Source organism: Erythrolamprus reginae, chromosome 9, assembly GCF_031021105.1.
Source record: "Erythrolamprus reginae isolate rEryReg1 chromosome 9, rEryReg1.hap1, whole genome shotgun sequence".
NCBI lineage: Eukaryota > Metazoa > Chordata > Lepidosauria > Squamata > Dipsadidae > Erythrolamprus > Erythrolamprus reginae.
The window spans coordinates 22,879,493-22,894,935 of NC_091958.1; the positions used below are offsets into that span (position 1 = coordinate 22,879,493).

The 15,443-nt window shown below is 39.5% G+C and overlaps 1 protein-coding gene across 2 annotated transcripts in view; it reads left to right on the forward strand.

Moving 5' to 3' along the window:
• Positions 1 to 12,878, forward strand: part of NFATC3 (nuclear factor of activated T cells 3) — a 62,252-nt gene extending 49,374 nt beyond the window's left edge. The window contains exons 6-11 of one of the 2 annotated variants that reach the window (XM_070760462.1): positions 1,560 to 1,700; positions 3,304 to 3,359; positions 4,341 to 4,467; positions 6,093 to 6,800; positions 6,910 to 7,136; positions 12,348 to 12,878. In XM_070760462.1, coding sequence (XP_070616563.1) covers positions 1,560 to 1,700; positions 3,304 to 3,359; positions 4,341 to 4,467; positions 6,093 to 6,800; positions 6,910 to 7,094 — 1,217 coding nt within the window. In that variant the 3' untranslated portion in view covers positions 7,095 to 7,136; positions 12,348 to 12,878. Of the gene's footprint in view, positions 1 to 1,559; positions 1,701 to 3,303; positions 3,360 to 4,340; positions 4,468 to 6,092; positions 7,137 to 12,347 lie in introns of both variants that reach the window. The other variant, XM_070760461.1, reaches the window with a different exon arrangement.
• Positions 12,879 to 15,443: the final 2,565 nt, after the last annotated feature.

Below are 15,443 nucleotides of genomic sequence, written 5' to 3' on the forward strand. Positions count from 1 at the left end.
TAAGTTTGCTCATTTTTTGGGCTGGCGTAGAAAATATTTATATCCATAAATGTTTCGGGAATTAAGATTGCACTTCATAAGAAATATAGCATTGAGGCAGCTTTTTACCTTCTTCCGCTGGGACTTTTAGAAAGCTCCCTTTACTTATACAGGTACTGTATATTTATCTGTGGACTTTGCTTCTGAGAAAGGTAGTTTTAATCTCTTCTTTTTGTCAAATGCTACTAATCATGAAATGCTTGATTTGGTATAACTGGCAATGAATTGTTATGGCATTATATTTAATATTTAGATGTCTCTTACGGCTGATTGGAACTTGATAACTTTTATATTATTGGAACTTGATAACTTTTATATTATTTACTTGGGCACATTATCAGCAATTAGATTAGAAGGAAAGGTTAGGCTGTATGCCGAACAAAAATGATGGAAATTTTTGTGGAACTGCTTTAGATCAAAACCCTTTCCAAGATCAAAATGTGAATGTGTGTGTGTAATTCTTTAAAGAACTTCTGAAAGCTTATAATTATATTTCAGAGACATTTTCTATAAAATTCTGCTTTTTCTCAAAGCTTGTAGCAAAATAACCAAATTACATATAATAATAATTTAATAATTAATAATTTATTAGATTTGTATGCCGCCCCTCCCCGAAGACTAAATAAAAAAATATATATAGCGAAACAAATCTAATATTAAAAAAGAAGCATATAAAAACCCTATCATATTTAAAACCAAACAACACATACATACCAAATATAAAATATAAAAAAATATATTAAGTAAGTGATGACAATCAGCTAGCTCACATTCACGAGACCCGAGTGCTGCTGTATGGGTGAGTGCCCATCCTTTGCCCCGGCTCCTGCCCACCAAGCTGGCCCCCCCGAACTCCCATTTTCACTGGTAGTGGGCTGGACCTTTACTGCTTCCAAAGTGCCCCGCAGGCCCAGAGGTGGGCTGCTGGGGGTTTGCAGGGATTCGGGAGAACCTCTAACTAAGATTCTGTGCAGTTCAGAGAACCCCTAAATCCCATTCCTGCCTGGCTCCACCCCTCCACTTCCAGTATTCCCTGCGCAACCCCTTTTGGATGCAGCTAAGTGCAAGGCGTACGTGGAGGGTGAAAAACAGGTCTACCAGAAGTTTGGGAAGGCCTCCAGAGGGCCTCCGGAGCCTAGGGAGGGCAAAAACACCTCCCCATCCCACCATGGTTCAGGAAGCCAACTAGGCCATGCCAATCATGGCCACGCCCACCCAACTACTGGGCAGAGACCCCCTTGCTAAATTTTGGAAGCCCACCCCTTGCCAGATCTAAACACCCCACGGGCCTTGAGTTTGACACCCCTGGTCTAGGGTATTTGGCAAATCCAAGCTGTGTGGTTAGTTCGTGGTCTGCCAAACAATTTCAGAATTTTTTTTTTGAGTTAACAGATTAAACTATATAGTTCAACAAAATTTTGGGAAATATGTTGCGTATGTGAAATAAAAGCAGAGAAGGTACGATAAGAATCACATCTGTATTGGTTCTTATGGCATTTTTGTATTTCTCTTTGATAAAGCTCAGAGATCGGCTCAGGAACTTCCTCAGATAGAGAAATACAGCATCAGCAGTTGCTCTGTAAACGGAGGCCATGAAATGATTGTTACAGGCTGTAACTTCCTTCCAGAATCAAAAATTTTATTTCTGGAAAAGGGGCAAGGTAAGTCAACCTGTTTCATGTAACAGAAAACGTTCATTTCTGGGGTTGAAGGAACTTACCGTAAACTGCATTTAGTCACATTGCCTATACCAGTGATGGCGAACCTATGGCACGGGCGCCACAGGTGGCATGCGGAGCCATATCTGCTGGCACGTGGACCATTACCATAGCTCAGCTCCAACTTGCATGTGTGTGCCGGCCAGCTGATTTTTGGCTTGCACAGAGGCTCTGGGAGGGCATTTTTGGCTTCCAGAGAGCCTCTTGGCGTGATTGGGGAGGGTGTTTTTACCTTCCTTTGGCTCCAGGGAAGCCTTTGGAGCCTGGGGAGGGAGAAACACGAGTCTTCTGGGCCCACCAGATGTTGGGAAACAGGCAGTTTCCAGCCTCCAGAGGGCCTCCGGGGGTTGGGGGAAGCTGTTTCCATCCTCCCCAGGCATTGAATTATGGATGTGAACACTCGCTCATGCGCGATAGCATGCACACACGCCTTTTTGGCACCCAAGTGAAAAAAGGTTCACCATCACTGCCCTATACATTGTCCTTTTACCCTGCAAATACTGTTTGAATTCAAAAGGATCTTGATAGAGTCAGCCTGTCTTAGAAAATGCAATTTGTGGTGGGAAGAGAATTGTTTTTAGGTGCACTGGGAGTATAGCAGTTAGCATTGTTGTTTGTAGGCACTCACCCTGAGCCATAGGGCAAAATCAGCCACATTCTTAAGTATGGAACTGATGGTGCAAGTATAAGTTGAGGACTTTTCAAGATGGCTCAGATCAAACAGAGGGTGAAATCTATTTGAAGTTCTCTTCTGAAGCACTGGAAACAGTGGAGTTTTTAATCCTCCACTGCTTCTTTGCAGAAAACCATCACATTTTGTTTTGCAATATGCAGCATTTTTTAAAAATCACACTTTAGTGCCAGAACAGTAGGTGAATCCTTCTAATTTGCATATTGTTTGCAGAGGAAATTAATCAGATCCCGATGACTTTGGATTCCAGTGTTGGGTAGATTATAAGAATCTGGTTGCCTTGTTGTTCTAAATTATTTTAAGGTTTTAGATTTCATGATAGGACAGAATTTGTTCAACAGTAAGGACTACTGTCTGTATAGATTCAATTCTTCTTATTGCTTGATTAAACTGGACAGATGTGTCCTTTCTTTGACTTGAAAGAAGCCAGTCATATACATGGAGGGAGAAATCTTTTTTCTATTGGGTAATGGAATGAATGTCTTCATGAGTTTCCCTCCCTTTTTAATTTTTTTAAACGAAACCCGTAAATCATATTTCTTTCCAAGCCTTTTATGTGGTAGATATTTTAATTTTTTTTAGCTTTCTGCATTTTACTCTTATTCGTAATACTCAATACCTTAAATATCATTTCTCATTTGTGGTTAGTTAATCAAAGCTCAATTCTCTCTGGCCAGTTATCTTTGAACAAGTTAGGTATTGCATGGCCAAATATTTAACATGTCTACAATGAATAAAGTCTTGAAAGTCAAATGTAAACTATTAAGAGTTGTAGACACTGTGTTTTGCATATATTTAACAATTGAATTACTTTAGAATGAGCTGATATCTAACCTGAAATGTTTGTCTTTGTAGATGGACGGTCCCAGTGGGAAGTGGAAGGCAAAATAATTAGAGATAGGAGTCAAGAGGTAAGTATTTTTTTTTAAGCACACAATTATTTTACTGATTTCTGTAAAAATCCCGATGGAAAACTCAACATAATATAGGCAGCTATTTTTTTTCCTTAGCACTTTTTCCTTAGCAAAAATATTAGCAGAATTTGAGCCAGATTTATAGGGAAAGAATGCTAAAATGTTGAGTGGTGTAATATGAAAGAGAAAAAAATTAACCTTCAGTTTTGAGAGACTAGAAAGGGCAGAAAGTTGTGCAGAAAATAAACACTAATAACGTAGGGATTGCGGGAAAGGAAAGAAGAGGAAGAATATAAATAATTCAATAAAGTTATAGCAGCTGCCAGATTTGATTCACAAACTTGGGAACCTAGAAGTAAAACTTTTTTCAGCAATAGTGCCAACTCTTCCTCCTTTCTCCATTGATGCCTTTGGCACCGAAAGTGGAGATGTTACCTTATTATGCTAACATTTTGGGAAATTATAATGATTAGAACATATAAATATTCTATGTAAGTATTCTAGCATATGTTAATATTCCACGACGAATACATTGTTCTCTGCTTTAAGACAACTGCTTCCTGGGGTATCTTCCTTTTTGAAGTGGGACTCACAGGCAGAAAACTCAAATTTCCTGCCACTTATTCTTAAGAAAAGTGGCTTCTACAAAGATGTCATTACTGAAGATCTCAGTTTCTTATCTTTAAAAAATTTGCTTCAGGAAATAGAGCGTATAATTTGTCCAGTCCAATGAAGATGATGAAAAAGGTCTTCTGAGACACACCTGGTCTTTTTCTATCAATTTATTTCTATATTCATTGGATTTATATGCCGCCCCTCTCCGTGGACTGGGGGGGGGGGGATTACAACACTTCAAAAAATACAATATATAAAACACTTATAAATCCAATTAACAGAAATAACTAATTTAAAATATTTTTTAAAAGCTAAACATTTAAAAATCAAGCGTTCAGAAACATGATTCCTTTTTCTACACAGGCTGCGCTCGTTCTTGAAGTTCCTCCATATCACAACAAGGCAATTACAGCGGCCATCCACGTACAGTTCTATGTTTGCAACGGCAAAAGGAAAAAAAGCCAGGCTCAGCGTTTTACGTATACTCCAGGTACTGAACATTGGCAAAGAAATCGTGGCCTTTTCTTTCAAATGTCTCTCTGGTCCACTGCCCCGATTCTGAGAAGTGTTATTTATTTTACATAGAAAATTTTAGCAAGGAATTTTTCAATGCTTTTCCTAGAAAGTTTTTAATTTAGCATCAATTGACCTATGTGGTTTTTTTAAGACACTCGACTAGAAACCAGGAGACAATGAATTCTAGTTCTGCCTTAGGCATGAAAGCTAGTTGGGTGATTTCGCACTCAGCCTAATCCACCTCAAATTGTTGTTGTGGAGAAAATAGAAGAAGGAAGGAGATTTGTATGTTTGCTTCCTTGGGTTACTTATAAAATAAATTAATAAAGCTAGGATAACAAAACTAAAAAAACCCCACTACTGTATTTTTCAAAAGGTGCAAATGTCGCTGTGTCTTATACACCGAATGCAGCCATTTTTGACCTCCCGAAGCCTCTATGTCCATTTTTGCAAATTTATAAGTAACTCAAGGAAGCAAACATACAGAACTCCTTCCTCCTTCTATTTTCTCCACAACAACAGTTCTGAGGTGGATTAGGCTGAGTGAGAAATCATTTTGCAACAATGGGGTGCACAAGGGTTTGGGAGGCCTGCAGAATGCTCCTAGGGGCTGGGGGGAGGCAAAAACACCCCTGTTTTTGCAAAAAAGCCGAGTGAAAAATGGGCCATTGCTTGCAAAAACGTGGGGGTTTTTACTTTCCCCCAGCACCTAGGAGCACTCTGCAGGCCTCCCAAACCCTATACGCAACCCATTTTTGCAAAAAATGTGTTGAAAATGGACTGTTTTTTGCAAAAACAGGGGCATTTTTGCCTTCCCTGAGCCCCTAGGAGCACTTTGCAGGTTTCCTGAACCCTCTGCGTGCCCCATTTTTTCACAAAAACGGATGAAAAATGGGAGCCATTTTTGCAAAAAAAGGAGGCAGAGGGTTTGGGATACTTGTTGAGTGCTCCTGGGGGCCAGGGAGGACAAAAACTTTTTTTTCTTACTTACCTCTTTGAAATCTTGGTGTATCTTATATACCTGTCCATCTTATAGTCTGAAAAATATGGTATTTCTGTTTACTTTCAAGTTCCTAACTAGGAGGAAAAATGCAGCTGCATAGTAAATTCTAATACATTCTGAGTGAATAAAATAGCTTGAGCATTAGAAATAAGAAGTTTTCAGCTAGCATAGAGCTGAAAGTCTTTGCTTCATTCCTTGCTCCATAATAAGCTAGGGAAACCTATGCATTGTGGTTCTCACTTCTCTTATGTTGGAAAACGAATATTCAGGACTAATGAACAGTCATAGATTACAAGTTGTTTTTTACTGAGACTCAACTCAGACTCGAAATTCTCAACTCTAGCATTTCATTTTTTAAATTCCTGTTGCTATAATGAGAAACCCCTTATCTGAATTATCCCAGGATAAGCAAATATATTTCGCATCATACTTTTCAAGGACATTATGGTTAACTGCATTTTCCATGTGTATCCACTACCACTCATGTACATGCTTGTTTTGATGTGGGGGCAGAACAGCTCTTTCTTTGATTTAGTTCTCGCGTTTTATCATTTCACCTGTGAATTCTAGCTGATCCTTGTTTTCTTGTTACACAGTTGTATTGAAACAAGAGAACAGAGATGAAATGGATTTGTCTCCAGTCCCATCGTTGTCCCTGACTCACTGTAAAGGACTGTCTCCTGTCCAAACTCAGTTGCCTTCACCTGATCCAGGGCTTTCACACGAAAGTTTACTTCCTCCTTCCTCCAGGAACCTTGTCTGCCCCATGCAGCCGCCCTTCACCCCCATGGTCTCCTCAGCCGTAACTCAGTTGTCACACATACAAGGTAGAAACCTCAGTCCAGGTGATGAGCATCCCGCCCTGCCTTCAGCTGTAGTCCACCCGTCTTTTCAGGTCACAGCAGCATCCTCCTCTGTGGGGCCTTCCTACCAGTCTATGCAATCCAATGTTATGTTTAATGGACAGCCCGGTCTTCCCATGGACCCCGCCTCTTCTAGCCAAGGATACGAGGCCATTTCATTTCAGCAAGACGCACCTGTACCTCCACTGATAAACCTCAGCTGCCCGTCTCTGCCACCAATCCCATACCATTCTTCGAGTCCAGGCTCCGTGTCAACTTCCGTTGCAACAGGGGGACATACTTCAGCACACCTAGCTCAGTCGAGACACTCCTCGCCTCATTTGCAATCCATGCGATACCATTGCCCCGATCCTCAGCAAAGCCCTGTCTCTCCTGCAGTGACTCAGTCCCTTGGGCACCCTTCCACACAGTTGCAGCCAGTGGCTTACTCTTCAAATCCAGGTAATTCCTCATCATCATCATCCCCCAAATCTTCTCATTCTTTAGTCCATTCACCACGATCTGGGCCATCTTCGCCGCAGTTGCAACCTCTACCTTACCATCTTTCTAGCTCGGGATCTGCCTCATCTCCTCCTCCAGCCTCTGGGCAGCAGTCCCCACGGGAGCCTAGCCCAGGTTTGGGAGGAATCGCTACGGCTTCATCTTTGCTGCATCATAACATATGTGACACATCTCCATTTTCATCAGAAGGGTCAACTGTTAATGTTAAGCCTGAACCAGAAGATCAAGAGTTAAATTTTCAGACAATGGGATTGGAAGACATCACGTTAGATGATGGTAAGTGATGCTTTTTTAGGAGAATTTGGTTAAATACTTGGTATTTTCAGAAGCATCATATAAGGAATGATTATCATGGATCCTATATATATGTATAGGATAACAGTGTGTGTGTGTGTGTGTGTGTGTGTGTGTGTGTATGACCATATATGTGTGTGTGTGTTTGCTGTTGGCATATTCAGGTCTTTTCCTGTGTAAGATTGATAGAATCTTGGCGACATTTCGATGAGGTCCCACTCGTCATCTTCAGGCCGCTGCTTTCAGTTTGGTGCTAAGGTGAACAAACCCTCATCGCAATGTCACCAAGATTCTATCAATCTTACACAGGAAAAGACCCAAATATACCAAGACTTACATACCCATGAAAATACCCAAGACTTACATACCCATGAAAATCTATGAAAACAAATATCTTTTCACATGTTCACACACACACATACACACACACATTTCATCTGGGAATGTAGAACATTTGAGCATAGTGTGACTATGGGGATGTCCTCCCCCATTTAAAATTTGGTGCACATCGGATAAAAATACGTTGGACAATCTTTTATAATAGTTACATTTTGTTTACAGGGTATATTTAGTATAATAAGTATATCCAAATCGTTGAAAGGTATTTCTTTTCTTTCTCTTACTCTTTCTCAATGCCTAGCTTTCATAGCTATACTTTATCATTATGAGAAAGAGCATTGTTTGTTTCATTGTTAGGGGACTGGTCACAATCTTTCCTGGAGTGGTCCTTCCCGGAACTCAAATAGAAAGGAAGGAGAAGCTTCTTGGATGAGAAGCGAAACACCTCAAAAGAAAAATCAGAGCATCCAGTTGCCTTTAAAATAAAAGCACCCTTTGGACCACTATTCAGCTAATATAAACAAAATAGTAAAAGTTGAGGAAGAGCAACACTCGTTCAGTGGCCAATCTGGGATGAATATTGGTGATTGATTGATTGATTGATTGAATTTTTATGCCACCCCTCTCCGGAGACTCGGGGCGGCTAACAGCAACAATAAAGCAGTGTACAATAGTAGTCTGATGTTAGAAACAATGAAAAACCCATTAATATAAAAAACCAAACATACATACATACGGTACATACCATGCATAGAATTGTAAAGGCCTAGGGGGGAAAGGAATCTTAATTCCCCCATGCCTGACGGCAGAGGTGGGTTTTAAGCAGCTTACGAAAGGCAAGGAGGGTGGGGGCAGTTCTAATCTTTGGGGGGAGTTGGTTCCAGAGGGCCGGGGCCACCACAGAGAAGGCTCTTCCCCTGGGTCCCGCCAAGCGACATTCTTTAGTTGACAATTTGGACTATTAGTTATGCTCATTACATCCATTCTCAATCATTTGTGAATAAACAAGTGTCTCCCACCCCCCTGTGTGTGTGTGTCTGTATGTGTTGTAGAATACAAATATGAAGATTGAGAAAGATTGGGCAAGGACTTGCAACTCTGATGCTTTATTACTTAGTTATCAAATAACATTTTCCTTTGGCTATTTAGGAGCAACTTAAGAGTTGCCAAGTTTCAGAAGCATTGGTTTTAAAGTATTTTTGACCGGTGCTCTGTGTGTGCCTGTGCCATCGTTCCTTCTTTGGGACCTGGTGATCCAGTGGTCTTCTGAGGATTACCTGGAGTGGTTGCAGTCCTATACCTGAAGAAATAATTTCCTGGGGGGGGTGGTGGTAGGGGAAGGGAATCTCATTCCAAAGCTAGTTCGAAGTTCTCTATCTGGTTCACTTGACAAATATGTCATCGTGTTTAACCATTGGCAATCTTTCTGCTTCGTGCCATAGTCATAGGTCGTGGTTGGAATCCGTAGCATGGGGTTCATCCTCACATGGCAAGTCAAAATCAAACAATGTAACTCATTGTGGCTTACAGTCATATGATGGGAATGAGTAAAAATGCCAGCGGTCCTTCATTCAGCCCAGCTTCTGCATGATACGAGCAATGTTCCGCAGGGTATGAATGTTGTACGATGCCTTCGTAGTCTCTGTTTAGATAACAAACTCATTTAAAAAAATCCCCCATGGCTGCTGTTGTGGCTTGGTTAAATGTTTCGATTAAATCATTGGTTTCAAAAAAAAAAAAAGCACCACCTGTGTTTTTTGGATTTGTACATGATTACAATTTCATAATTTTTAGCAATTTTCCGCCATCTATTCTAGATTTCTTTTATCAAATTTCTGGGTAGATGTGTGCATTTTTTATGTACACACTCCCTTCCTTTTCTGTTTGATTTAGCAAAAAGGAAAATATTATTTAAGGGGAAATTGGATCTTTTTAAAAATAAACCTTCCAGTTCTGAGATCCTCTTCCAGCTTCAGCCATACCTGTGTGATGATATTTTCTTCTCAAAATAAGCCTCTATATCTGCCTGGTACTTATTCATGTGGTGTTACTATATATTTACAGTGCCATTTAAGTTTCCCTGCTATATTTATTAGCAAGATACTAGACTCCAAAACCACAGCCCTGCTTTTCCCTTTCTCCTAATTGGTCGGAGACAAGAAACTGAGCAGCAAACTGGAATAGCTCTTGGTTTGTCTTTCTCTCGGGCAAGGTCATACTTACCAGACTTTTGCCAAACATGTTTTTCTGGATTTGTGAGACACACTCCAGCATTAAAAAGTTTTTTTTAAAAAAGTTCTCCAGTTTGGCAGCAGAGGTCAACGTTCAAATGTTTCCCGAGATAGCTATAGTTCATTTCTAGTGGAAGAACTATTTATAAGCCCCGTTTCTCTTTGGGATTTAAAAATGTACATAATTTTTTAAAAAAATAATCTTTATTAAGTTTCTACATATAAAAATAGAAAGAAAAGGAAAGCAATTTAAACAAACAGAACATACAAACAGAAACTGAGCAGCAAACTGGAATAGCTCTTGGTTAAACATTTTGATTAAATCATTTGTTTTTTTTAAAAAAAGCACCACCTGTGTTTTTTGGATTTGTACATGATTACAATTTCATCATTTTTAGCGATTTTCTAGAACATACAAAGAAGAAAAGAAAGAAGAAAAAACCTAGGAGACAAATGAGCATATAAACTTAAACAACATATAAAACATATTCAGTTTCAGTGGTATTCTATATATGCACATAGTTATTTGCTATCTTCAGTTAATATTTTCTTTCACTGCATACCTATATTTATTTGTTATATAGAAGACATAATTTGTCAACCATATTGTTGACTATCATTATCAAGCGACCTAATATTAGGTATTTAGTGTGTGGAATTGTGTGTTTGTTTTCCTTAGTTCTGTATATTATGTTGTGTTCCATCGATTTATGGTGCAACGTTTCTATATTTTCATTTTATTTGGGTACGAAAGGAAGGAGTGTCTAGTTTTGCTTTTCCTTTAAACTTTTAATGTATTTTTTTCTATTTGAGCCATTTGTACCTGCTCCATCCATCTAGATAACATAATATATAAAGGCATGGAGTTTGCAGGAAAAGTAGTGAAAGTAGACGTTAAAAACGCAGGGAAGGCTTTAATCTTCACATGGTTAGTTTCATAGCACTTGCTTCCCCACCAACCCACCCATTCGTCTTGCAGGAGAAAACTGAAACCAACTGAAGACATGTCGATGTTTTGTTTATAAAAAAAACCCCTGCCTGAAATCAATCCATTTGAATATTTTGCAGCAAATAGCGTGTTGTATAATATAATAACATTGATCCAAATTCAGATTAGCAGCAGTCTTTCAGAGCTGGGTTGCAACTCCCTAGGGATAGGAGTTGTGAAGAGAGAGAGAAGAAAATTAATATCGGTATCGGATGGAGACATCAACAATGTGTCATAAACCCCAAAGACACTTAATCCCAGAAGAATATGTCATGTGATCCCTTATGTACAGTGGAGCGCCTGAAAGCTCATCACCGATACCAAACTCTGCCAAGAACACATTAACACCTTGGAAATAGAATAAATTTCAAGGCAGCATAGAGCCCACAAGCAGAATTCAGGAATCCCATCGAAAAGATGAGCTCTTCATGTTTCTGGGCTCTTTGGGCATATATAGTTTTTTTTTATTTTCTCAAAAGACTCTTGAGTGGAAAAAAAATCAGGCTTTAACCCTGCACTACTTTGCATCTTCCTATCTTTGCATTGTGTAGGCGGTTAGGTTTCTGTATGCACAAGCCTTTGTTGAGTGAGTTCAGTTAGAGAATACCACTAGCACTGGCACTTAGACTTACGTACTACCGCTTCAATGCCTTTGTGCATCTGAAGATTTCAGAAAGGACGGAACTAGAACCCTGGTTTCCAATAATGTGGGGGCCACACCCCACAGGGGGGCAATTTGATTTTTAATGGGGGCAATTGGAGCCTTGTTCACCTTTTGAATTGTAAGAAATTTATTTATTTATTTATTTATTTATTTATTTATTTAGTTAGTTAGTTAGTTAGTTAGTTAGTTAGTTAGTTAGTTAGTTAGTTAGTTAGTCCAATACAAAATACACATTGAAGAGAAAAATGTGTAATAATATAAGTAAAGAAAAGAATAGAAGAAAATATATAAAGGTATAGGTGAACATATTTGAAAGGAAGAAAAGATAAATGAGATAAGGAGAGACAATTGGACAGGGGACGGAAGGCACACTGGTGCACTTATGCACGCCCCTTACTGACCTCTAAGGAACCTGGAGAGGTCAATCGTGGAGAGTCTAAGGGAAAAATGTTTGGGGTTAGGGGTTGACACTACTGAGTCAGGTAATGAGTTCCACGCTTCGACAACTCGGTTGTCATAGGGGGGGGGGGGCATCAGGATTTTAGAAATGCTTGGGTGGAGCATGGCCAAAAAAAAGGTTGGGAACCACTGAACTAGACTAAAAGGAAATTAGCCCGTGATCCAGGAAATGTAGGAAAAGCCATATATTACAAAAGATGAGAAACAAGAGTTTCTTCTAAATCCTGAGCTTGGCAAATGCAGATTTGACCCTTTTAACAATCAGAAAGCTGCCAGTCCTTTGAAGTCTCCTGAAGAACAAAGGCTTTCTCCTAGGTGTTGCCAAGGGTTTGGAATCAGTGACAACTAAGCAGAGACAGAAGAGGGTTCAGGTTAGGGAAATCAATGATAGGTTGCTACCTGTTTGGAAGTAACCAGTATTGCAAGAATCTAAGTATGGATTGTTCAGAAACTGATGTTTATGGAAGACATGAAAACACACTGATCCTTCTCTCCTTTGCTTTATGATGTAGTGACGGAAATCATTGGGAGAGACATGCCGCAGATGTCGGCGTCCGGTGGAGCGGGAGCTGCCATCCTGCGGAAACCTGGAGAGACCCAGGAAGCGTTGCATTTTTCCTCCGAGTAACGTCCACGTCCCTCTTTAGATCTACTGTGCTTCCGATTATGTGGCCTTGATGATCCTTGGACACTGGATCCCTGAAGAGCTGTTCTAGGAGAGCGGGAAAGAGAGTGGTAGCAGGGAACGGGTGGGATTTCTAGATTTTTAAGATGCTGTAAAGAAAAATTACTTTATAAAAATGGACACCAAGAAGTGACCCAAGATACTCTAACCTTGAGTAAAATACCAATGAGCTTTGCTTGTCTTGTGCATTTAACATAATTCTTTTATATTAAGTGCTTAAATGTATGGAGAAACGTAGTTTTGCTCTCAATATGCACAGTTACTGAATGTGGGAATTTTTTTTTAAAAACCACCATCTTTGTATGCTGCTTTTCTTTAGGAGAGATACTAAGATTGTAATAAAAATTTGTATACCTTTTGGACGGTCTTTTTGAAGAGCCTTTAAGCATATGTGGTTTAAAACAGTTTTTTTAAAAATAATAATAATATAATAATAATATAATAATACTCTCTTTCAAAGGCACAGAAGTATCTATCATCTGAAGCCAATGCCTTTGGAAGTCTTACGTATGAATAAGGGTTACAATTTTCTTTGGAGCTTTAGGAAGCAAAGCCAAATATAGATCTGTGTTCTTGAGACACTGAAAAATTTTGGTAGGCTGCAAAGAGACCATTCCATCATGGAAAGATTGGGATAGAAACGACATTCCAAGACCAACTTTTATACCTTCGTACCTTTGCTAGCACAGACCTCTTCTAAACCGAAAGCACTTGTTCAAAACGATTTATATATGTGCTCATTTTTAACCAAGCCATTCTACAATTTGGGGGCTGTGTCGAAACTGTTAAACTGCTGTTCTTGAAATTCCTCAGGTAGAGAACTTCACACGGTCTATTCTTTTTTCCTTCTTTCTTTTTTTCTGTTGGATGTGTCTGAAAATGTGTGTTGGCATTTATATGGGCTGCTTAAAACCTTTTCTTAATAGTTTAGTGATCCTACTGTATTTTTCATCCTCTTTAAGACAGTGTTTCCCAACCTTGGCAACTTGAAGATATCTGGACTTCAACTCCCAGAATTCCCCAGCCAGCATTCGCTGGCTGGGGAATTCTGGGAGTTGAAGTCCAGATATCTTCAAGTTGCCAAGGTTGGGAAACACTGTCTTAAGAAATTAACTTGGTATGACAAAAGGATTGTAGATAAGCCCTCTTGCTGTAAGAGATACAACTTCACAGTGTTGACTGAGGCGGCTCACCAAACAGGGGACACGTTGTGACCACTGAGGTTGAAGCTGCCTGTGACCATCTATGCATGTTGGGTTAACGTTCTCCACCACGATGCGATTTTGGGTGGGTGAACCCTATCTCTGATTCAAAACAGGAGAGATACAAATCCCAACCGTGGCAGATAAGAATATCTAGTAAATAAGATTTCATTCTTCTGTGAAATCAAGAAATCAACATGTTTCGAGTTGAGATGAGCAAATGGATCAGGAGGCTGCAAAATGAAAAGATAATTAGAAGGAATTTTTGAGAACTGTGAGAGTTAAGATAGTTGGCGTAGTTTTCTGTCGTTGTTTATAGCTAATTGTTATAGCTGCTGGAGTCTTAACTGATAGGCACAAGATGGGCTTTGTAGCGTCAGGCTGATGGAGGGTGAAGCATCTGTCTTCATTCAGCAAGCATCTTGGATTTTTAGCAGTCTCCACTTTTTTTAAAAATAAAAAGAATATAGGCAACTGTAAACCACAATTTAGTTATTAAGAGGGCTGCTTAACTGTAATTATCTGCAGGGTACATTTACTGCTTAGTCTACAGCTAACCCTACTATCTCAGGATGAAGCAAAACAAAGGAGATTCAGATGTGTTTGCACAGTTCAGAAGACAGCTATCTAAAATAATTTAAAGCACTATAAGCCTTTGTATTAGAGGGTTCCTGGAAGCGTTTTTATCTTGTGTTTTTTTTAATCGCACAGTTTTGACACTTCAAAATGAAAAAGTGATGCCATTAGAAGAGAATATTTGTAGCTCAGGGTTGAATTGTGAGGTCCTCAAGCTTGTTTTGTTGCAGATGTTTCATTCCCAAACTGGGTGACATCATCATGCACGGATAATGTTATCTAGTTTGCTAGTGAAGCATCTGCAAGCTGAGAAGCTCCCCACAAAGATAATGGCTGAAACAGATTTTTTTTTTAAAAAAAATTATCACTTTTTAAGACGGCAAGGAAGATTTCTTCATTCTAGTTGTTGTCTTCACTGTTGGATCAAGTGGACATGTCATCTGGGTGACTCCTAAATTGACGCAGCATCCTCTTCCTTTCCTTGCTCACCCCCCCCCACCCCCCCTATGGTGGATTTCTTTATTTTCATTTCAGAGATCCCATACAATCCTAAATGACAGTCCTTTCAATTGTCTGGCCTATGGTAATCAAAAGGGCCATGAGTGAACTTTCAAAACCAAACACTTGCCATCTTAAATATTAACGAATAAATAAATAAATAACGAGATTTTTTTTGGAAGTAAACCTGTCTATCTGTTCAACTGATGAAACTAGTGACATGCAGAGTAAAGTATGGCTAGTGACACATCGATGTACGACATATTCAGTTTTCAGCAGTCCTTTTAATGTCTTCTCTGTATTGTCACCGGGGTCTCTTTTACAGTTTTCAACCCTTAAAATGTGTCAGGCCTCCCACATTGGCCAGGTGAGGAAACAGACTTTCAAGAGGAACTGTCCTTTGTTGTTGGGAGGATATTGTAATGTCTTGAAAGCTTGGTGGAGCTTCCCTTCTATTATACTCAGAGAATCACGGTGGAATTATTTTGAGTTTCTTTCCCAACCCCTCTTCCTTCCTAAAGTTACGTTGAGGTGTACTTAACGATTCTTGCATTCCTTTGTTCAAGGCTAGCTCCGTTCTCTCATACAGAGTGGGTCAGATGTGAAGAGTGACAGATGTGAAGTTTCTTGTGCTCTTGAGATGAGTG